This window comes from Callithrix jacchus, chromosome 2 (genome assembly GCF_049354715.1).
Source record: "Callithrix jacchus isolate 240 chromosome 2, calJac240_pri, whole genome shotgun sequence".
Lineage (NCBI taxonomy): Eukaryota > Metazoa > Chordata > Mammalia > Primates > Cebidae > Callithrix > Callithrix jacchus.
The window spans coordinates 64,341,001-64,364,398 of NC_133503.1; the positions used below are offsets into that span (position 1 = coordinate 64,341,001).

Sequence of the window (23,398 nt, forward strand, 5' to 3'; positions counted from 1 at the left end):
ATCCCAGCACTTTGGGAGGCCAAGGCGGGCAGATCACTTGGAGTCAGGAGTTCAAGACCAGCCTGGTCAACAAGATAAAAGCCTGACTCTACTAACAATTACAAAAATTAGCTGGGTGTGGTGGCAAGCGCCTGTAATCCCAGCTACTTGGGAGACTGAGGCAGGAGAATCACTTGAACCTGGGTGATGGAGGTTGCAGTGAGCCAAGATTGTGCCCCTGCACTCCAGCCTGAGTGATGGAGTGAGACACTGCCTCAAAAAAAAAAAAAGAAAAGGAAAGAAAAAAACAATCACAGCAAGTAACAAGAGTCAGTGAGGGAGCTGCTTGGGCCATCGCATGGTTTCCCCTATTCCCAGTCCCTCGAGCTGAAGCAGGACACCCCTGGAGAACTCCTGGGGCCTCACTGCAGCAAGCCCTGGCTCCTCTCAGGGGCACAGATGGTACCCACGAGGTGCCCCATCACGCACAGCTTCATAGCTCTCCCGGGTCGGCCCAGCAGCGGACCGGAGCCCCACGCCGCTGGCAACCTTACCTTCTCATGCTTGCGCAGCAGCTCGTGCCGCTGGAGGAAGTACTGGTCTTTGAGCTGCTGCTTCACCAGCTGGTGCCTCTCCTGCAGCTGGTGCTCCTCCATCTCCCACAGGGCCGCTTCCCGGTCTGCGGAGGACATGCCACCCACCTGGTGAGGTGCTAGCAGCCGGAGACTTGACAGGCCCTCGGCCCCACCCCTCTGTACCAACCTGCTGGGCTCAGGAATCGCCACGTGTGCTACCTCATTAGACCATGTTCGCTGATCTGAGCTGAGGTATAGAAACCTCCTGTAAGCCTAAGGAATGATAGCTCCCAGCAACATGGTATAGCAGGAAGTGTTCAAAGTCAGGAGCCAGAGAAACTGCAGATGTAGGCTGGTACCCAGCTCCATCAGTGGGATTAGGAATGGAGAGGTTTTCTAGGCATCAGCTGCCATCTCTGCCAAATGGACATAGCTATACCATGGAGGGAGGAGCGTCCTTGGGAGACACTTTTAAGTGCAATCCACACTGCATCTCTGCTTTCCTGATGGGCAAATGGGAAGGGCTCAGATGAGACCCCATGAAGAAGACACAATGGCCCCTTGTCAATATTTCCTCCTCTGAAAAATGGGTGAAATCCTCCTTGTCCCCTGCACTTCCCATGCATGTGTTATGGAGACAATGGTATCTGGCGTTTTATCACTGGAGGTCGATTAATCCACTCTTTTTTTTTTTTTTGAGATGGAGCTTCGCTCGTAACCCAGGCTGGAATGCAATGGCACAATCTCGGCTCACTGCAACCTCCGCCTCCTGGGTTCAGGCAATTCTCCTGCCTCAGCCTCCTGAGTAGCTGGGATTACAGGCACGGGCCACCATGCCCAGCTAATTTTTTGTATTTTTAGTAGAGACGGGGTTTCACCATGTTGACCAGGATGGTCTCCATCTCTTGACCTCGTGATCCACCCGCCTCGGCCTCCCAAAGTGCTGGGATTACAGGCTTGAGCCACCACACCCGGCCCCGATTAATCCACTCTTATGCACAGCACCCAGGTGGAGACCTGGGGTCAAAGGGAGAATCTCACATCCTTTGAGACAGGAGATTATGCTTGGTTCACTTCGAATGTTGTTTATTTCACTGCATTCCTGTTCTGTGCAAAATGCTATCTGCTTTTGGTATATGAGAATCGTGATTTTGCCTTCCACACCAAAATCAGAACCATAGTTCTGTAAATAGGGCGGTTCTTACCAACATCATGGGATAGGAAAAAGAAGTGAAGGCTTTTCTCAAACAACTGTGCTCTATGCAGAATATTGAAAACTTACGGACGTTTTCAATGTGATCCACACCAAATAATAAGAGATGTGTGTTGCTTAACCGCATTGGTCATCAAAGGCCTGGATGAGGTCTGTTTTATAAATGGCCCTGGGATATTGGCCTCATGTTGTTTACTTCCTCACAGTAAGCCCAGACCGTCAAAAGTCCACAGGCACCAAACTCAAATTTGTATCCATCCCCCTGTTATTTTTAAAACATAATATGTATGGCTGGGCACAGTGGCTCACGCCTGTAATCCCAGCACTTTGGGAGGCCGATGTGGGCAGATTGCTTGAGCCCAGGAGCTTAAAACCAGCTTGAGTAAAACCGCAAAACCCAGTCTTTAGTAAAAATAAAAAAATTAGCTGAGTGTGGTGGTATGCACGTGTAATCCCAGCTACTCGGGACGCTGAGGCAGGAGACTTGCTTGAACAGTGGAGGCAGAGGCTGGAGTGAGCCAATATTGTGCCACTTTACCCCAGCCTGGGTGACAGAGTGAGACTTGGTCTCAAAAAAAAAAGAAAACCCCAAAAGCATGTATATAGTTATACAAAAAAGCTCAAACAGGCTGGGCCAGACGAGGTGGTTCATGTATGTAATCCCATCACTTTGGGAGGCCAAGGCGGGTGGATTACTTGAGGTCAGGAGTTCAAGACCAGCCTGGCCAACATGGTTAAACTCCATCTCTACTAAAAATATAAAAAGTAGCTGGGTGTGGTGGTGCAAACCTGTAATTATCTCAGCTACTACAGAGGCTGAGGCAGAAGAACTGCTTGAACCTGGGAGGTGGAAGTTGCAGTGAGCCAAGATAGCATCACTCCACTCCAGCCTGGACAACACAGAGACTCCGTCTCAAAAAAAAAAAAAAAAAAAAGCTCAAACCAAGCAGATATTTAGCCATTTGGAGCCTGCCTACTTTCTATACCCTGTGAAACTGCACCTTATATCTGCTAGCCATAGAGAAGGCAGACCCAAGGGTTACATAAAGACCCCACTGCCCTTTGCAGTTCTCTGACCCAGAGATGCCCCATCTGAGCTCTCTATGCTGGACAACTCCTCTAGACATGTGACCCCCCTCTCAGGTCCCCTTCTTGCCCAAGAGTTCTTTTGCCCTCGTCCCCTGCTGGGTGATGGCCTGCACCATCATCTCTAGAAGGCCTCATTCTGTATGGGAGCCCCTTGGCATGTAAAGCTGTCCAAATGCCCCCCTAAGCAAAGCTGCTTGTATGCTACTGCCATCTTGTGGTCATTTATTTTTCTTCAGTCAGCCCTGAAAACCCTTGAACTCAGAACAGCACCAGGGTAGGCCCAGCTCTATCACCCATCAACTGTGCAATCTTAGTATTATGGCTTGAACGTTTGTGTCCCCTCTAAATGTGTGTGTTGAAATCTTAACCCCTGAGGTGAGGGTATAAGGAGGCAGGGCCTTCTGGGAGGTGATTAGGTCATGAGGGTGAAGCCCTCATAAATGGGGTCAGTGCCCCTTTATTAATAAGAGAGACCCCAGACTGGGCACGTTGGCTTATGCCTGTAATCCCAGTGCTTTGGGAGGCCGAGGCAGGCAGATTGCTTGGGCCCAGGACTTCGAGACCAGCCTGGACAACATAGAAGACCCCATTTATACCAAAAACACAAAAATTATCCAAGCATGGTAGCACATGCCTGTAGTCCCAGCTACTTGGGAGTCTGAGGTGGGAGGACTGCTTGAGCCCCAGAGGCGGAGGTCACAGTGAGCCATGACTGTGCCACTGCACTCCAGCCTCAGCCACAGAGCATGACCCTGTCTCAAAAACACCACAAAACAAAACCGCAAAACCCTCAAAACCCAAAGAGACTCCACAGCTAGTCTCCCTTCTGCTATGCGAGGATGCAGTGAGAAGGAGCCAACTATGAAGCAGAGAGTAAACCTTCTCCAGACCGCAAATGCGCTGGCACTTAGACTGCAGATTTCCCAGCCTCCAGAAATGTAAGAAATGAGTATCTGCTGTTTCTAAGCCACCCAGTCCGTGGTAATTTGTCGTAGCAGCTTGAATGAACTAAGATACTTGGCCAAAGAATAGTAAGTCTCCAAGCCTCAGTCTCCTCATCTACAGAAATGGGGATAGATAACCTAGGCCCAGCTTCACAGTGTTAGGTGAGGATTCAATGATACAAAGTAGAAAAACAGCCTGGCTGAGTGGTTGCTCAGTCCACGCCAAGCTGTTGGATGGGGCTCCCTATCCTGTCTCCGCCTTCCGTAAATCCAGCTCGCTTATTAACAATTTCCACCCACTCTAGGCCTGTTCCTTTCTTTCTGTTATTCCCTTGACTTCTGGAATAATGTCAAATAGTGTTGGTGACAACTGCTGTCCTTGCCTTGTTCCGTATTTCAGTGGGGTTTTTCCCCAGGTTTCACCATGAAGAATGATGTTTAGTTTTGGGGATGGAGAAGGCCTGGGGGGTTTTCTTGCCCATCCCCACTTCCCAGGGCTGGGATGTCCATTGACAGAAACTCTGGGCCAAGACAGCACTGCCACTTGCACACCCCCACCTCGAAGGAGCTCCTGCTTCCTCATGAGGCATTCACGCTCCTTGTCACAGATCTCCCGCCTGTTGTCGGCGGTGAGCTTCTTCATGGCCAGCTCCAGGTCCTCCTTCTGCTTGGCTACAAAGTCCCGGTCCTATGGGGAGGGAGGAGGACAGGGCTTTACTCAGAGCTGGCTTGGGCACCTCAATATCTCTTCCTATTATGGAAGAAAAGCCTACGTGATCAGAGAAGAAAATTCAGAAAATGAAAAAGAAACTGGTGGAGGGGAAATTGAAGAGAGACTTAGAGATACATCAAATAATTTCAGCATGTGGGCTTCATCTGGATCCTGGCTCAAAGAACAACTTTATTTTTTTTAAAAGATGACATTCATGAGACAACTGGAAACTGGAATGCTGACAATGTAATGCTGTTCAGCAATTATTGTTGAATTTGCTAGGTATGTTTACAGTATGGTGGTTATTTTTGTGATGTTTGACAGGTAAAATAATATAATGTCTGGGATTTGATTCAAAATAATACCCTGGGGTCAGGGAATGAATGAGTGGACATGAAGTGGTATTACTGAGGTTAGGTGATAGGTATATGGCAGTGCATTATACCATTATACCTATTCCTATGTTTCTATGTTTTGTTTTGTTTTGTTTTGAGAGAGGGTCTCGCTCTGCCACCCAGGCTGGAGTGTAGGCACTTGAGCTTGGCTCACTGCAACCTTGGCCTCCCAGGTTCAAGTGATTCTCCTGCTTCAGCCTCCTGAGTAGCTGGGACTATAGACATGCACCACCACACCCAGTTAATTTTTGTATTTTTAGTGGAGACGGGGTTTCACTACGTTGCCCAGGCTGGCCTTGAACTCCTGACCTCAAGTGATTTGCCTGCCTCGGCCTCCCTATTCCTATATTTTTAAGTTTCCATAATAAAGAGTAAAAAAAAAATTAAAATAAAAAAATGTAGAAACCATGGAATTAGTAAAAATGGGTTGACAACTGTGGTATGTCTGTACAGGTATATCTACAGCTCTTATTATTATTGTGTGACAAAAATCATTCAAAAGGGCTCAAAGAGATATGTGAGCACGCAAGTTCACAGCAGGATTATTCACAATAGTCAAGGGATGAAAACAACCAACATGTCCATGCAGAGATAAATGGATAAACATCATGTGCTATATCTACACAGTGGAATATTATTCAGCCTTAAAAAGGAAGGAGATTCTGACACATGCAACAACATGGATGGACCTTGAGGATATTACGCTAAGTGAAATAAGCCAATCACAAAAGGACAAATGTTGTATGATTCCACTTATATGAGTACCTAGAGTAGTCAAATTCAGAGAAAGCAGAGTAAAGTTACCAAGGGTTGGAGGAGAAGAAATGGAGAGTTACGGTTTGATGAGTCAGAGTTTCAGTTTCACAAGATGAAAGAGTTCTGGAGATGAGTGGTGGTGATGGCCGCCTAATGTGAATGTGCTTAACACACTACCCTGTCCACTTAATAATGGTAAAGACAGTCAATTTTATCTTACAACTATTTTACCACAATTTAAAAAATTACCTAAAAAAATCTTTCCATGTTATAATGTGATCTTCCGGCCAGGCGCGGTGGCTCATGCCTATAATCCCAGCACGTTGGGAGGCCGAGGCAAGTGGATTGCCTGGGGTCAGGAGTTCGAGACCAGCCTGGCTAACGTGGTGAAACCCCATCGCTACTAAAAATAAAAAAATTAGCCAGGTGTGGTGGTGGGCACCTGTAGTCTCAGCTACTGGGGAGACCAAAGCAAGAGAATCACTTGAACCTAGGATGCGGAGGTCGCAGTGAGCAGAGATGGCACCAATGCACTCCAGCCTGGGCAACAGGGTGAGACTCCATCTCAAAAAAAAAAATAAAACAAGGATGCAACTCCCAGTTGTGGGAACTCTGTTTCAAAACAATAAAATAAATAAATAAATAATGTGATTTTCTATCGTGTGTGTCAATAACTGAAAACATTTCGTGCAATGGATGCACTCTGTTCATCCAATAAACAATAGCATGTTTCCAGGTTTTATCTATTTTAAACAGGGCTTCTTCAAATTCTGGTAGCTAAGTATTTGTGAACCTCTGATAATTCCTTCTGGATTTTTAGACTTTCTCAGGATTTCTAGAAGCAGAAAATTCAAGCCAAAGGATGCGCACATCTTCGAGGCTCTCCATGCAGCAAGCCACACAATCCTCTGTCCCTCTGCGTGGATGAGGGCCTGTGTGCCCTGCCCTCGCCAGCCCTGCACTCTCTTCCTAATCGTGGTGTCACAGGACAGGTCACAGATTGCCCGGGAAAGAACACAAGCATGAGGCCTCGACCCCCTCCCCGACTGTGAACTCAGCAATGTCACCTCTGTCAGACTTAGTTTCCTCTTCTGTGAATGGGAAAATGAATAGCCCCTACCCTGGTAAGCCATGAATGCTGAACCAGGTAATATACAAAGCATTTGCAAATGTGGACTCAAATATTCTCTGCTTTGGGGGCTGAGGAAGCAAGATACACAAAGACATGCTAGTGGGGGAAAATGGGAGCATTCTGGCAAGGGATGAAAAGGCTGGAGAGGCCGGGCAGGGCACAGTAAGGAGGCGGGCGCTTATCTTAGGGACAATTCGGGAGTCACTGAAGGGTTTTAAGGCACAGGGCTGTGGGGAAAAGGGTGGTGTTATCAGGTTTGGAATTCACATTGATCACACCTGCAGGCAGGAGAAAATAAACTGCAGGGGAGAAACAGCAACAGGAAGTCTCACTGGGAGGTCACTGGACAGTGGCTGGGGGGTTATGCAGATGGTGACAAGCTGATAGATCCAAGGACAGGAGATAAGAAATATACATACCATGCTTCAGCAGGTGAGGAAGGACTGGAAGGAAAGGAGGAGTGAGGAATGATAGGCCAGAAAGGAAGGAAGATGGCATCCCTCAGAGCATGAGAACAGGACCAGGTCTGGACGTCACGAGTTTGATGTCCTTTGGACTTAAAAGATGCCAAGTGGGCAAGGGAATACACTGGGTTGGTCAAGGAGATGTGACTTACAAATAAATAACCCTAAAACAAGGTAGGAGGTGCTAAAGGGTTCAGGTATCCAGAGATGGAAGAGCTCACTTACAGGTAGAGTCAGGTCAATTAAGGAAGGCTGCATGGAGGAGGGGATAATGGAGGCCATGAAGGATGAGGCAAGATTTAGGTATTCAGGACAGGGTATTTGAGGGGCAGGGATTGGGAAAAGGCAGAGAGGGGCCCTGGTCACCATTCCAGGTCTTGCACCAGCCCCTGTACTCTGCAGTTGAATCCAGGGACTCACAAGAAGCTGCTTTTTCTGTGTGTGTTCCTCCATCTTCTGCTTCATGCTCTCCTTCCGCTGCTGTCGGGGGAGCTTCTCCACCTCATTCTTCACCTGCAGCAAAGACAGCAAACAGTGGCTGGGTCAGGGTCCTCTCCATGCTTCCTACAGTATAATCTTCAACCCAGAACTCCTGGGCCAGAGAGACCCAAGAAGAGGCTCAGCTTTGTAGGGGCCAGCGTCCTACGTGGCTCCCCACCAAGTCTCTCTGAGCAGGTGCCTCGCACTGGCCTACTCCTGCCTGCTGCTGGTTTCAGCTTCCAACTCCTCCCGAACGGGCAGGTGCTGTTTTCAGCTGCTTGGTATCCACCCCTTCTTCTGGTAATAGCACCTCAGTTTCCTGCAGGGCAGCGTTTCTCAACCTTTTTAAAAACTTACAGTCCCAGGCTGGGCAAGGTGGCTCATGCCTGTAACTCCAGCACTTTGGGAGGCCAAGGCAGGCAGATCACGAGGTCAGGAGATCAAGAACATCCTGGCCAACATGGTGAAACCCCATCTCTACTAAAATACAAAAAATCAGCCAGGCGTGGTGGTGAGCACCTGTAGTCCCAGCTACTGGGGAGGCTGAGGCAGGGGAATTGCTTAAACCTGGGCAGTGGAGGTTGCAGGGAGCCAAGATCGCACCACTCCACTCCAGCTGGGTGACAGAGCAAGACTCCGTCTCAAAAAAAAAAAAACAGTCCCTATAGAAGTTCTTTTTTTTTTTTTTTTAAAGATGGGATTTCACCATGTTGGTTAGGCTGGTCTTGAACTCCCGACCTCAGGAGATCTGCCCACCTTGGCCTCCAAGGTGCTTGGATAATAGGCGTGAGCCACTACGCCCAGCCAGAAGTTCTTTTAGGCATTTTTTTCTAATCCCTCTCCCACCATGAAATATTAATCCAACAGACAATACTGTCAATCTGATAAACCACTGTCATGTCTCAGTTATTTTGCTTCCTTTGGGGTAATATTAGCCTGGCTGAGCATGCATACTTTTTGGTTTTTTTTGAGATGAAGTCAAGCAGTTCTCCCACCTCACCCTCCTGTAGCTGGGATTACAAGTGTGCACCACCACACTGGGCTATTTTTATATTTTTAGTAGAGATGGAGTTTTACCATGTTGGTCAGGCTGGTCTCGAACTCCTGATCTCAAATGATCTGCCTGCCTCAGCCTCCCAAACTGCAGGGATTATAGTTGTGAGCCACCACATCTGGCCCAGAATGCATACTTTAGGATCCCCCTTGTAGTCCCTGAAGTCCAGGTGGGCTGACACCCACCCACCCCCAGTCCTGGGCGGCTGAGCATCTGACCCAGGCTGGCCAAGCAGGACATTCCATGCCCTTAGCCGCAGGAAATGATTCAGAGACAAGCAGGTGACCGTCACTGGTCCAGTGCCCGCTTTGGGATGTTTGCTGGAACTACTGAAGAAAAGCTGCCTGCTGTCCTCTGGAGTTGTCAAATTGGGGAAATGAAGGCCAAGGTGAGTCACCTTGTCATCCCCTGGAGGGGACTGCCTGAGATGAACTCAATGCAGGGAAGCAATGCCAAGAGATGAGGAAGAAGAATTCTGGCAACACTCCTGCCCTCCTGCTCAGACGCCAGCAAGTGTTCTTTCCTCCTTAAGCCAGCTGGGAGTGGGTGTCTGTCTGTTGTAACAGGAGGGAGACAAGATCCATGATACCTCTCTCTACGGACCCTAGAGTTCCTCAGACTGTTCCTTCCAGAGAAACCCACACCTTCACAGGTGCCTCATGACCCAAAACCTGCACTGACAGAGGACTCTTAGGAGCATCTGGTGGCAGGAAAAGACTACCCATGATCAAAACAAAAGAGCATTCCAGGGAGTTCTGGCGTGGTGGGATAAGTCAATACAGGCAGTGTCTCCTGATGATTACAGTGAAAACTCTGCATCAAATGCGAAAGCAACTACTTGAGGACGCTGAAAACCAAACAAAAGCAGGTGACATGAAGGGGAGTCAAAACTTGCAGACGAGACTTGTACAGGGGAGAAGTTTCCTATTTTTCTTTTTCTTTCTTTTTTTTTTTTTTACTCAACCCCTCTCCCTCGAAGTTTCCTATTTTACATCACCCTTTGCTCTCCTGACTTTGCACCAAGCCCAGACCTGTCCAGTGGTGCAGTAGAAAAGCTGGCTAAAACTCCATAAGAACCTTGTGTTTCTGGCCAGAGAACCAGGAAAAGAGGCTTGTGCAGTCCAGTGACTCCCAAAGAGAAAGGTGCAGGATGTGAGCCACCACACCTGGCTAAGAATGCATGACCAGTGGCTCATGCCTGTAATCCAGCACTTTGGGAGGCTGAGGCAGGTAGATCACCTGAGGTCAGGAGTTGGGCAACATGGTGAAACCTCTTCTCTCTAAAAATACAAAACTTAGCTGGACATGGTGGCACATGCCTGTAATCCCAGCTCCTTGGGAAGGAGGCATGAAAATCACCTAACTCAGGAGCTGGAGGTTGCGGTGAGCCAAGACTGCACCATTGCATTTCAGCTTGGGCGACAGAGAAAGACTCTGTTGCAAAAAAAAAAAAAAAAAGAAAAGAAAAAGGAAGGAAGGAAGGAAAGAGAAGAGCACAGGAAAAGGGAAATTCCTAATTCTATGTGTGAACACAGAGATTCAACCCTGAGCTGAGTATGAGTGAGACAGGTGCCAAGCAGTATAGCAAAAAATCAAAAAAAGCAAAGACCCAACTAAACTAAGATTAGAACCACTACCCACAAAAGGTCAGACAGAACCTGTGGTCTACAGGGTTGCCTGTTAAACAAAAAACATCTACGTTCTCCAAAAGACTATAATACAAACCCACAGTCTACAGAACAGAACGTTAAAATGTCAAGGATAGCCAGGCATGGTGGCTCACACCTGTAATCCCAGCACTTTGGGAGGCTGAGGCAGGTGGATCACTTGAGCTAAGGAGTTCAAGACCAACCTGGTCAACACAGTAAAACTCCGTCTCCACAGAAGATATAAATACAAAACACTAACTGGGTGTGGTGCCAGTGCACCTGTAGTCTCAGCTACTCGGGAGGCTGAAGTGGAAGGATCACTTTAGACCAGAAGGTTGAGGCTGCAGTGAGCTGTGATTGCACCACTGCACTCCAGCCTAGGCAACAGAGCCCTATCTCTAAATAAATAAACAGAATGTCAAGGAAACAATAAAAGATTACTCTGCATACAAAGAACCAGGAAATACAACCAATTTTCAAAGAAAAGGCCAATCAATAGATGTCAGCTCTGGGATGATGCAGATGTTGGAACTGGCCAAAAGAAATGTTAAAGCAGCTATTATAACTATACTCCTTGAGGCAAAGCCCCTTTTCAAAAAAAAATTTTTTTTGAAATTTTAGTAGAGATGGGGTTTCACCATGTTGTCAGGATGGTTTTGATCTCTTGACCTTGTGATCCGCCCGCCTTGGCCTCCCAAAGTGTTGGGATTACAGGCCTGAGCCACTGTGCCCGGCCAGTAAAGCCCTTTAATACTTCAAATAATGGAAAGATGAAAGTGCACAGCACAGAAAAACTATTTTTTAAAAAATTAGTAAATTTAAAACTAAACAATATGAAGTCTGAGATTAAAATAAAACAGACACTGGATGGGCTCATAGCAAAATGGTGCTCACAGAGGAGGGTCAGTGAATTTGAAGACTGATTAACAAAGATTATATAATCTGACTGACAGGAAAAAAGATGAAGGTTTCAGGGACTTATGGGAAAATTATCTAAAGCTCAATGAAACCCAAACAGGTTAAATTCAAATAAAGCCATCTGGGCACAGTGGCTCATGCCTACAATCCCAACACTTTGGGAGGCTGAGGCGGGTGGATCACCTGCGATCAGGAGTTCAAGACCAGCCTGGCCCACAAGGTGAAACCCCATCTCTACTAAAAGTTAAAAAATTAGCCAGGTGTGGTGGTGGGCACCTGTAATCCTAGCTACTCGGGAGGCTGAGGCAGGAGAACCACTTGAATCCGGGAGGTGGAGGTTGCAGTGAGCCAAGATCACACCACTGTACTCTAGCCTGGGCGACAAGGGCAAAACTCTGTCTAAAAAACAAAAAAAAAAAAAAGGAAAAAGAAAAAGAAAACCACCCATATATATATCATAATAAAACTTGAAAATCAAAGACTAAAAAAATTTCAGGAGAGTAGTTAAGAGAAATGTGACATATTAACATAGGAAAATAATGACTCCAGTGACCATGGATTTCCCAACAGACACTAGGTAGGCCAAAAGCCACTGGAGTATCGTCCTTAAAGAGCTGAAAGAAAACAATAGGTACGTCTAGTGAAACTATCCTTCAGAAATGAAAGCAAAAGAAAGACATTTTCAGATGAAGGAAATGTAGGAAAAATTGGGGTCAGGAAGAAAGGCTACATCGCAAGTACTTTAGGCTGAAAAGAAGTGAGCTGTGGAGAAAACTTGTATCTTCAGTAAAAAAGAAAGAGTGACAGAAATGAAAAATATCTGCATAAACATAATTAACAATTTTCCCCTTAAGAGCTTTAAAATCTCAATGACTGTTTAAAGCAAAAGTTATCACATTGCCTGGTATGGTTTTTAACATACGTAGATATAATACATGTGATAGGCCAGGTGTGGTGGCTCACACTTGTAATGCCAGCAGTTTGGGAGGCTTAGGTGGGCAGATTGCTTGATGCCAGGAGTTTGAGACCAGCCTGGCCAACATTGTAAAAACTCTTGTCTCTAGGCACGAGAACTGCTTGAACGAGGAGGCAGAAACTGCAGTGAGCCGAGATCATGCCATTACACTCCAGTCTGGGTGAGAGAGCAAGACTCTCTCTCTCAATCTCAAACACACACACACACACAACCAAAAACGTGACAATTATAATAAAATCAAGAAAGAATCAAGATTAATTTAGGTGGTTGTAAAGGTACACTTTACTTAAAAAATTACAATATCAACTCTAAATAGATGCTGAAATAGGTATGTATATTATAATGCTCCAGGGCAACCATTAAATGTATACACCCACACACAAAGATAAACTAATTCATGAATTAAAAAAGAATACTAAAAACATTCAAATACTCCAAAAGGAGGTAGGAAAAGGGGGAAGAGAGGAACAGAAACCAAAGGAGACAAAACAGGTAATAATTTAAAAATAAATGGCATAAACACCTCTATTTAAAAAAACAAAGATTTTCAGATGGGATTAAAAAAATCAAAATCCAACTATATGCTGTCAACGAGAAACTCATGTTAAAAAAAATAAAGATTTAGACAGGTTACACTGAAAGGATGGGACAAGACATTATATGCAAACACTTATCAAAAGAAAGTGGGAACGGCTACTTATTAGACAAGGACTTCAGAACAGGGCATGTTATCAGGAATAATAATGGGCATTACATAATCATAAAGGAAGAGTCTGTTCACTAAGCAAATATGACTATTTTAGTCTTAGGTAGAGACTAGGAGGCTGAGGAGGATCACTTGAGCCCAGGAGTTTGAGAGCAGTCTGGGAAACATAGTCAGACTTCCGTCGCAAAGAAAATAAACAAATACATAAAAGAAAATGTGACTATTTAAAACAACAAAATAATTTCAAAAACTTGAAACAAAAGCTGACAGTACCGAATAAGAAATAGGTAAGTCCACAATTATAGTTGGGGACATTAACATTCCTTTCTCAGTAGCCAGTAGAACAAGTCGTCAGAAAATCAGTAAGAATACGGAAGATCTGAACAATACTATCAATTAACTTGACCTAATTGACATTTATAGAATATTCCACACAACAGCAGAATACACATCCTTTTCAAGTGCACGGCAAACACTCAGTAACATAGATCATATCCTGGACCACAAAACGAGCCATACATTTTGAAAAATTAAAACCTTAAGAAATATACGAGCTGGGCACAGTGGCTCATGCCTGTAATCCCAGAACTTTGGGAGGCCAAGGCAGGTGGATTACCTGAGGTCAGGAGTTTGAGACCAGCCTGGCCAACGTGGTGAAACCTCATCTCTACCAAAAACACAAAAACTAGCTGGGCATGGTGGTAGGTTCCTGTAATTCCAGCTACTTGGAGGGCTGAAGCAGAAGAACCGCTTAAACCTAGGAGGCAGAGGTTGCATTGAGCTGAGATCACCCCATTGCACTCCAGCCTGGGTGACAAGAGCAAAACTCATCTCAAAAAAAAAAAAAATTATACACACACACACACACACACGTACATGTTATTTGATAATAATGAAATCAAACTAAAAAACAATAAATGAATGATATGAAAGCCCCAAAACATTTTAAAATTAACAAGTTTTTAAATAACCTGGGTCAAAGAGGAAGTTGTAAAGGAAATTAATAAGTAATTGGTATTGAATAAAAATGAAAATGCAACATATAAAGATTTGTGGAATGAAGCTGAGGCAGTGCTCAATTTACAGCATTAAGCAAAATTTACAGCACTAAGTGCTTAAAGAAAAGAATAGTCTCAAATCAATATTCTAAATGAGCTTCTACATTAAGAAACTATAAAAGAAGGAGCAACTAAAACCCAAGACTAATATAATACCAGAAATCAATGACATTGAAAAGAGAAAAATCAATGAGACAAAAAGCTGGTTCTTTGAAAGTGTCAATCAGATTAATATTACTATTGCTATAACTATTATTATTATTCCTTATAGATGTCTATTGATTCTTTTTTTTATGGTTTTATTTATTTATAATTGCATTTTAGGTTTTGGGGTACATGTGCAGAACATGCAAGATAGTTGCATAGGTACACACATGGCAGTGTGTTTTGCTGCCTTCCTCCCCTTCACCCACATTTGGCATTTCTCCCCAGGCTATCACTCCCCAGCTCCCCTCACCGCTGTCCCTCCCCTATTCTCCCCTATTCCCCCCAACAGACCCCAGTGTGTAGTACTCCCTTCCCTGTGTCCATGTGTTCTCATTTTTCATCACCCGCCTATGAGTGAGAATATGCAGTATTTCATTTTCTGTTCTTGTGTCAGTTTGCTGAGAATGATGTTCTCCAGATTCGTCCATGTCCCTACAAAGGACACGAACTCATCATTTTTGATTGCTGCATAATATTTCATGGTGTATATGTGCCACATTTTCCCAATCCTGTCTATCATTGATGGGCATTTGGGTTGGTTCCAGGTCTTTGCTATTGTAAACAGTGCTGCAATGAACATTCGTGTGCATGTGTCCTTATAGTACAACAATTTATAGTCCTTTGGATATATACCCAGTAATGGGATTGCTGGGTCAAACGGAATTTCTATTTCTAAGGCCTTGAGGAATCGCCACACTGTCTTCCACAATGGTTGAACTAATTTACACCCCCACCAGCAGTGTAAAGTGTTCCTATTTCTCCATATCCTCTCCAGCATCTGTTGCCTCCAGATTTTTTAATGATCGCCATTCTAACTGGCGTGAGATTACCATCTCAATGTGGTTTTGATTTGCATCTCTCTGATGACCAGTGATGATCAGCATTTTTTCATATGTTTGTTGGCCTCATGTATGTCTTCTTGTGTAAAGTGTCTGTTCATATCCTTTGCCCATTTTTGAATGAGCTTGTTTTTTTCCTGTAAATCTTTTTGAGTTCTTTGTAAATTCTGGATATCAGCCCTTTGTCAGATGGGTAAACTGCAAAAATTTTTTCCCATTCTGTTGGTTGCTGATTCACTCTAATGACTGTTTCTTTTGCTGTGCAGAAGCTGTGGAGTTTGATTAGGTCCAATTTGTCTAGTCTGGCTTTTGTTGCCAAAGTTTTTGGTGTTTTGGTCATGAAGTCCTTGCCCACTCCTATGTCCTGAATGGTTTTGCCTAGATTTTCTTCTAGGGTTTTTATGGTGCCAGGTCTTATGTTTAAGTCTTTAATCCATCTGGAGTTAATTTTAGTGTAAGGTGTCAGGAAGGGGTCCAGTTTCTGCTTTCTGTACATGGCTAGCCAGTTCTCACAACACCATTTATTAAACAGGAAATCCTTTCCCCATTGCTTGTTTTTGTCAGGTTTATCAAAGATTGTATGGTTGTAGATAGGTTGTGTTGCCTCCAATGCCTCTGTTCTGTTCCATTGGTCTATATCTCTGTTTTGGTACCAGTACCATGCTGTTTTGATTACTGTAGCCTTGTAGTATAGTTTGAAGTCCGGTAGTGTGATGCCTCCCGCTGTGTTCTTTTTGCTTAGAATTGACTTGGCTATGCGAGCTCTCTTTTGGTTCCATATGAAGTTCATGGTGGTTTTTTCCAGTTCTGTAAAGAAAGTCAATGGTAGCTTGATGGGGATAGCATTGATTCTGTAAATTACTTTGGGCAGTATACCCATTTTCATGATATTGATTCTTCTTAACCATGAACATGGAATGTTTCTCCATCTGTTTGTGTCCTCTCTTATTTCGTTGAGCAGTGGTTTGTAGTTTTCCTTGAAGAGGTCCCTTACGTTCCTTGTAAGTTGTATTCCTAGGTATTTTATTCTTTTTGTAGCAATTGTGAATGGCAGTTTGTCCTTGATTTGGCTCTCTGTAAGTCTGTTATTGGTGTATAGGAATGCTTGTGATTTTAGGCCTGGCGTGGTGGCTCAAGCCTGTAATTCCAGCACTTTGGGAGGCCGAGGTGGGTGGATCACAAGGTCAAGAGATCGAGACCATCCAGGTCAACATGGTGAAACCCCGTCTCTACTAAAGATACAAAAAATTAGCCGGGCATGGTGGCACATGCCTGTAATCCCAGCTACTTAGGAGGCTGAGGCAGGAGAATCGCCTGAACCCAGGAGGCGGAGGTTGCGGTGAGCCGAGATCGCACCATTGCACTCCAGCTTGGGTAACAAGAGCGAAAAAAAGAATGCTTGTGATTTTTGCACATTGATTTTATATCTGAGACTTTGCTGAAGTTGCTTATCAGTTTCAGGAGTTTTTGGGCTGAGGCGATGGGGTCTTCCAGGTATACTATCATGTCATCTGCAAATAGAGACAATTTGGCTTCCACCTTTCCTATTTGAATACCCTTTATTTCTTTTTCCTGCCTAATTGCTCTGGCTAGAACTTCCAGTACTATATTGAATAGGAGTGGTGAGAGAGGGCATCCTTGTCTAGTGCCGGATTTCAAAAGGAATGCTTCCAGTTTTTGCCCATTCAGTATGATATTGGCTGTTGGTTTGTCATAAATAGCATTTATTACTTTGAGATATGTCCCGTCAATACCGAGTTTATTGAGGGTTTTTAGCATAAAGGGCTGTTTAATTTTGTCAAATGCCTTCTCTGCGTCAATTGAGATAATCATGTGGTTTTTGTTTTTGGTTCTGTTTATGTGGTAAATTACGTTTATAGACTTGCATATGTTGAACCAGCCTTGCATCCCCGGGATGAATCCTACTTGATCATGATGGATAAGTTTTTTGATATGCTGTTGCAACTGGTTTGTCAGTATTTTATTGAAGATTTTTGCATCTATGTTCATCATGGATATTGGCCTGAAGTTTTCTTTTCTTGTTGAGTCTCTGCCGGCTTTTGGTATCAGGATGATGTTGGTCTCATAAAATGATTTGGGAAGGATTCCCTCTTTTTGGATTATTTGGAATAGTTTCAGAAGGAATGGTACCAGCTCCTCTTTGTGTGTCTGGTAGAATTCGGCTGTGAACCCATCTGGACCTGAGCTTTTTTTGAGTGGTAGGCTCTTAATTGCTGCCTCGACTTCAGACCTTGTTATTGGTTTATTCATAGTTTCGACTTCCTCCTGGTTTAGGCTTGGGAGGACACAGGTGTCCAGGAATTTATCCATTTCTTCCAGGTTTACTAGTTTATGTGCATAGAGTTGTTTGTAATATTCCCTGATGATGGTTTAAATTTCTGTGGAATCTGTGGTGATTTCCCCTTTATTGTTTATTATTGCATCTATTTGGTTGTTCTCTCTTTTCTTTTTTATTAATCTGGCTAGTGGTCTATTTTGTTGATCTTTTAAAAAAACCAGCTCTTGGATTTATTGATTATTTGAAGGGTTTTTCGTGTCTCTATCTCCTTTAGTTCTGCTCTGATCTTAGTTATTTCTTGTTTTCTGCTGGGTTTTGAGTTTTTTTGATCTTGCTCCTCCAGCTCTTTCAATTTTGACGATGGGGTGTCAATTTTGGATCTCTCCACTCTCCTCATATGGGCACTTATTGCTATATATTTTCCTCTGGAGACTGCTTTAAATGTGTCCCAGAGATTCTGGTATGTTGTGTCTTCGTTCTCATTGGTTTCGAAGAACTTCTTTATTTCTGCCTTCATTTCATTGTTTATCCAGTCAACATTCAAGAGCCAGTTGTTCAGTTTCCATGAAGCTGTGCGGTTCTGAGTTAGTTTCTGAATTCTGAATTCTAACTTGATTGCACTGTGGTCTGAGAGAATGTTATGATTTCCGTTCTTTTGCATTTGCTGAGGAGTGATTTACTTCCAATTATGTGGTCAATTTTAGAGTAGGTGTGATGTGGTGCTGAGAAGAATGTATATTCTGTGGATTTGGGGTGGAGAGTTCTGTAAATGTCTATCATGTTTGCTTGTTCCAGGTCTGAGTTCAAGTCCTGGATATCCTTGTTAATTTTCTGTCTGGTTGATCTGTCTAATATTGACAGTGGAGTGCTAAAGTCTCCCACTATTATTGTGTGGGCGTCTAAGTCTTTTTGTAAGTCATTAAGAACTTGCCTTATGTATCTGGGTGCTCCTGCATTGGGTCCATATATATTTAGGATCGTTAGCTCTTCTTGTTGTATCGATCCTTTTACCATTATGTAATGACCTTCTTTGTCTCTTTTGATCTTTGTTGCTTTAAAGTCTATTTTATCAGAGACGAGAATTGCAACTCCTGCTTTTTTTTTTTGCTGTCCATTTGCTTGATAAATCTTCCTGCATCCCTTTATTTTGAGCCTTTGTGTATCCCTGCCTGTGAGATGGGTTTCCTGGATACAGCACACTGATGGGTTTTGGTTTTTTATCCAATTTGCCAGTCTGTGTCTTTTGATTGGTGCATTTAGCCCATTTACATTTAGGGTTAATATTGTTATGTGTGAATTTGATAGTGCCATTTTGATGCTAGCTGGCTGTTTTGCCCGTTAGTTGATGAGGATTCTTCATTTTGTTGATGCTCTTTAGCATTTGGTATGTTTTTGGAATGGCTGGTACTGGTTGTTCCTTTCTATGTGTAGTGCCTCTTTCAGGAGCTCTTATAAAGCAGGCCTGGTGGTGACAAAATCTCTGAGTATTTGTTTGTTTGCAAAGGATTTTATTTTTCCTTCACTTATGAAGCTCAGTTTGGCTGGATATGAAATTCTGGGTTGAAAGTTCTTTTCTTTAAGGATGTTGAATATTGGCCCCCATTCTTTTCTGGCTTGCAGCGTTTCTGCCGAGAGATCTGCTGGGAGTCTGATGGGCTTCCCTTTGTGGATGACCCGACCTTTCTCTCTGGCTGCCCTTAGTATTTTCTCCTTCATTTCAACCCTGGTGAATCTGACGATTATGTGCCTTGGGGTTGCTCTTCTTGCGGAATATCTTTGAGGTGTTCTCTGTATTTCCTGGACTTGAATATTGGCCTGCCTTGCTAGGTTGGGGAAATTTTCCTGAATAATATCCTGAAGAGTATTTTCCAGCTTGGATTCATTCTCTTTGTCACATTCTGGTACACCTATCAAACATAGGTTAGGCCTCTTCATATAGTCCCACATTTCTTGGAGACTTTGTTCATTTCTTTTTGTGCTTTTTTCTCTAATCTTGGTTTCTCGTTTTATTTCATTGAGTTGATCTTCCACTTCTGATATTCTTTCTTCTGCTTGGTCAATTTGGCTGTTGAAACTTGTGCATGCTTCGCAAAGTTCTCATGTTGTGTTTTTCAGCTCCTTCAATTCATTCATATTCTTCTCTAAGTTGTCCATTCTTGTTATCATTTCCTCAAATCTTTTTTCAAGGTTCTTAGTTTCTTTGCATTGATTTAGAACATGTTCTTTTAGCTCACGGAAGTTTCTCATTACCCACCTTCTGAAGTCTGATTCCGTCATTTCATCACACTCATTCTCCGTCCAGCTTTGTTCCCTTGCTGGTGAGGAGTTTTGGTCCTTTGTAGGAGGCGAGGTGTTTTGGTTTCGGGTGTTTTCCTCCTTTTTGCACTGGTTTCTTCCCATCTTTGCGGGTTTATCCACCTGTCGTCTGAGTAGTTGCTGACTTTTCGATTGGGTCTCTGAGTGGGCGCCCAGATTGTTGATGATGAAGTATTTCTGTTACTTAGTTTTCCCTCTAGCCCCTCTGCTGTAGGACTGCTGAGGTCCACTCCAGGTCCTGCTTGTCTGGGGTACACCTGTAGCAGCTGCAGAACAGTGAGGGGTGCTACCAGTTTCTTCTTCTGCTATCTTTGTCCCAGAATGATGCCCGCCAAATGTCAGTCTGATCAGTCCTTTTTGAGGTGACTCTTTGGATATACAGGGGTCAGGGAGCTGCTTAAGGAGGCGGTCTGTATTTATAGGAGCTCAAGTGCTGAGGTGTGAGCTCCGTTGATCATTCAGGGCTGTTAGGCCAGTACGTTTAAGTCTGCTGCAGCAGAACTCATGAAACCCCTTTTTATCCTCAGATGCTCTGTCTCGGGGAGTTAGGGCTTTCTTTATGAGTATCCGTTGCACCTTCCTGCCCAGCTAGGAGGCAGTCTAGTCACTATTTGCCTGCTGAGGCTCCATCCTGCTGCTGTGGGCTCCGCCCTGCTGTCATGGGCTCTGCCCTGTTGCCGTGGGCTCCACCCTGTTGCTGTGGGCTCTGCCCTGATGTCGCGGGCTCCGCCCTATTGGTGGAGTCTCTCTGTTATGGCAGATTGCCTTGGCAACGGCAGGCTGCGTCAGCAATGGGAGTGTACCTCAGTAGGGGCGGTATATCTCAGTAATGGTAGATGCCCCTCCCCCACTGAGCTGCACCGTCCTGGTTTCAGCTGTGCCCGCAGTGAAATTCTCAACCCACAGTGTTTCAAATCGCCGTTTTGTTTGTCCCTGTGGGGGTGGGACCTGTCAAGCCTGATCACCTGGCTTCCTGCCTCAGAGCCCTCTTTTTTTTTTTTTTTTTTTTTTTAAGTTGAACGGTTGACTCTCTCCCAGGTGTTTCAGTCGGCAGCTGATAGGGCACCAGGATCTGTGTGATTTCCCATGCAGCAACCCACTGCACCGGCTCAAACATCTCTTCCCAGGAATCTCCTGGTCTGGCTCACTGTCCAAGTCCCGTTTAATCAGATGGATATGCTAATCTGCCCTCCCAAATCTCAGATTGCTGGTTTAACAGGGCACCCAGGCCAGTGCATTCTGTGCAGCGTGCCGCTGCGCTGCGGCGCCGGCCGAAATGGCCACGCAAGCTGAGACAGCTGCGCTGGCATCCCATGTCTCTCTTACACCTGGGAATTTCCCCATTCTGTGGGCAACAGAGATCCGTCTGGAAATGCGGATTGAACTCACCCTCTGCACCTTCACTGAGAGCTGCAATTCTGATTTGCTCCTACTGCGCCATCTTGGCAGTCTGGATGTCTATTTATTCTAGCACCTGTTTTATCATCTTTTCTTTTAGGAATTATGCTTTTAGTGGTATATCCAAGAATTCTTTGCCTAACCCAAGGTCACATGCTTTAGGAGTTTTATAATGTTAGGTTTTATATTTTGATATATAATCTATTTTGAGTTCATTGTTATGTAAGGTAAGTGTGGGTTAGGTTCACTGCTATTATTATTTTTGAAGTTACAACTGTCAAGCCAGTTTTTCATGGATGCTAAAGATTACTGTGTATACAGGAACTGAGTAGCAGACCATCAAGTCCCTTCTTACAGAACTGTGAGAATGTATTCACATTAATATATATATATATATATATATATGCATATATACACATATACAGGAAGATGTAAATTACTTGAAATTGACATGAAGAATAAATAGGTCAACTGCCTTGCTAATAATTATTTTTCGTATTTGCATATCTCCTCATTGAAAAGTGATTAGCATGATAAATATTCCATACCAGTTGCTATAATCCTGAAAAGGGTCCCAGGAGGCTTCTCAAATTTTATTTTATTTTTGGTATGTGTGTTCCATGCCTGAATTTAAATTATGACATGCTCTCTCACACTGAATAGATCATAGGGAAATGGACAGGGTACACTCTTCCCTGCTCTGAGCTGGTTAAAGGGAAGTGCCTGTGGCATCTGTGTATCGTCTCTCTCTCCAGCATCCATGTGTGCATTACTTTGTTGCAGCACTGGAATGGCTGATGCATCTGTGGGTAGTTCAGAGGTTGCTCACCTGGGGTGGTCTCATCCCTTCCAATTTTGCCCTTCCCTCCTGCTGCTGCATCCTGACCACTACATCAAAGGCAATGGGCGAGACCTCTCATTCCTACTTAGAATTCCTACTTCCTTACCTAGCACCTTGCAACTCTTACAGAGGTGACCTTTGGAATCAGAGAAGGAGGTCTTAGGAGTGCAGAGTAGGCAATGGCAAGACAGCGCCATCTGGGATATCTGGGGGTGACATGGGGCAAAGCCTCTCACTGGCCTCCTGCCATCGCTCTCTGTTATATAAGCAAGTTGCAGAATCAAAGCAAGTAGTTTACCTATACAAAAGATGAGTAACTAGGACACCATCTTACTAAACGGTGTGAGCCTTATCCTCTTCATAAAGCCAAAAGAGGCTGGGCGCAATGGCGCATGCCTGTATCCCAACACTTTGAGGGGCCAAGGCAGGAGGATCACTTGAGCCCAGGAGTTCAAGGCTGCAGTGACCTGTGATTGTGCCACTGCACTCCAGCCTCATCATTAGCAACAACAAACAACAAAAAAGTCAAAAGAGCAAAGAAGTTAAGGTTTTTCTTTCCATGAAAACTTCTTGATGAAAAACACCATAGAAAAAGAAATTTTTAAAAACTGAATGTGAACAGAACCCTAGGTGCCAGATCTCATGCTCAGCCTCAGAGTTCAGTGGCAGGCTTGAGGGCCTTCCTGGAACCCTGCTGGTGAGGAGGTCCAACTTTGTTAAGGGCAAGTTCTGAGAAAGGGTGAAGAGCTCCGTGGCTTCCCCCACCCCCTCCTAAACTACGCAACCTCTTCTGTCACCTCCTCTCTTTTCCACTTTTAAGTCCTTACACATAACACACACACACACACACACACACACGCACACACACACACAAGGTGTGCACATGTGACAGGGTGCAGAGCCAAGGAGGGAATGAGCATCTACCCACCTCTTATTCCGAGAAGATACTGGGTCTAGCTCTGAATGTACTTCTCATTTAATGCTAAAACATCTATGTAAGAACTAGATGTTAACAGGATTATTAATTAGCACACTCCTGCCTGTGGCCCATTGCCGTATGTGAGCTGGCCTCTGTCTACCTGTCTGATTCCATCTTGTGCTATTCTCCCCTTTGCTTCCTGAGCTCCTGCTACATAGATGGTTTTCTGGCTCTTTGAACACTCCAAGCTCTTTCCCATACCTCAGGGCCTTTGCATGTGCTGTCCCACCCTCCTGGAAGGTTCTTATGCCTGCCAGCATCCTTCTGGTCTCAGCTTACACATCATATGCCGAGAAGCCTTCCCAGACCCGTCTAAAGCAGATCTCTCCAGATCTCTAGTCAGCCAGTCTATATGCTTTGCTAGCATGTTGGCAACTGTTTATTTATTCAATGTTGGACTTTTTGTTTGTTTGTCTGGC

The 23,398-nt window shown here is 44.4% G+C and overlaps 1 protein-coding gene across 2 annotated transcripts in view; it reads right to left on the bottom strand.

Annotated features, from left to right (window-relative positions):
- STK10 (serine/threonine kinase 10) overlaps nucleotides 1-23,398 on the bottom strand; it is a 178,441-nt gene that overhangs the window by 14,227 nt on the left and 140,816 nt on the right. For both annotated transcript variants that reach the window (XM_035290516.3, XM_008990872.4), the window contains 3 exons: nucleotides 7,680-7,772; nucleotides 4,359-4,488; nucleotides 534-658 (listed from right to left, as the gene is read on the bottom strand). In XM_035290516.3, coding sequence (XP_035146407.2) covers nucleotides 534-658; nucleotides 4,359-4,488; nucleotides 7,680-7,772 — 348 coding nt within the window. The remainder of the gene's footprint in view (nucleotides 1-533; nucleotides 659-4,358; nucleotides 4,489-7,679; nucleotides 7,773-23,398) is intronic.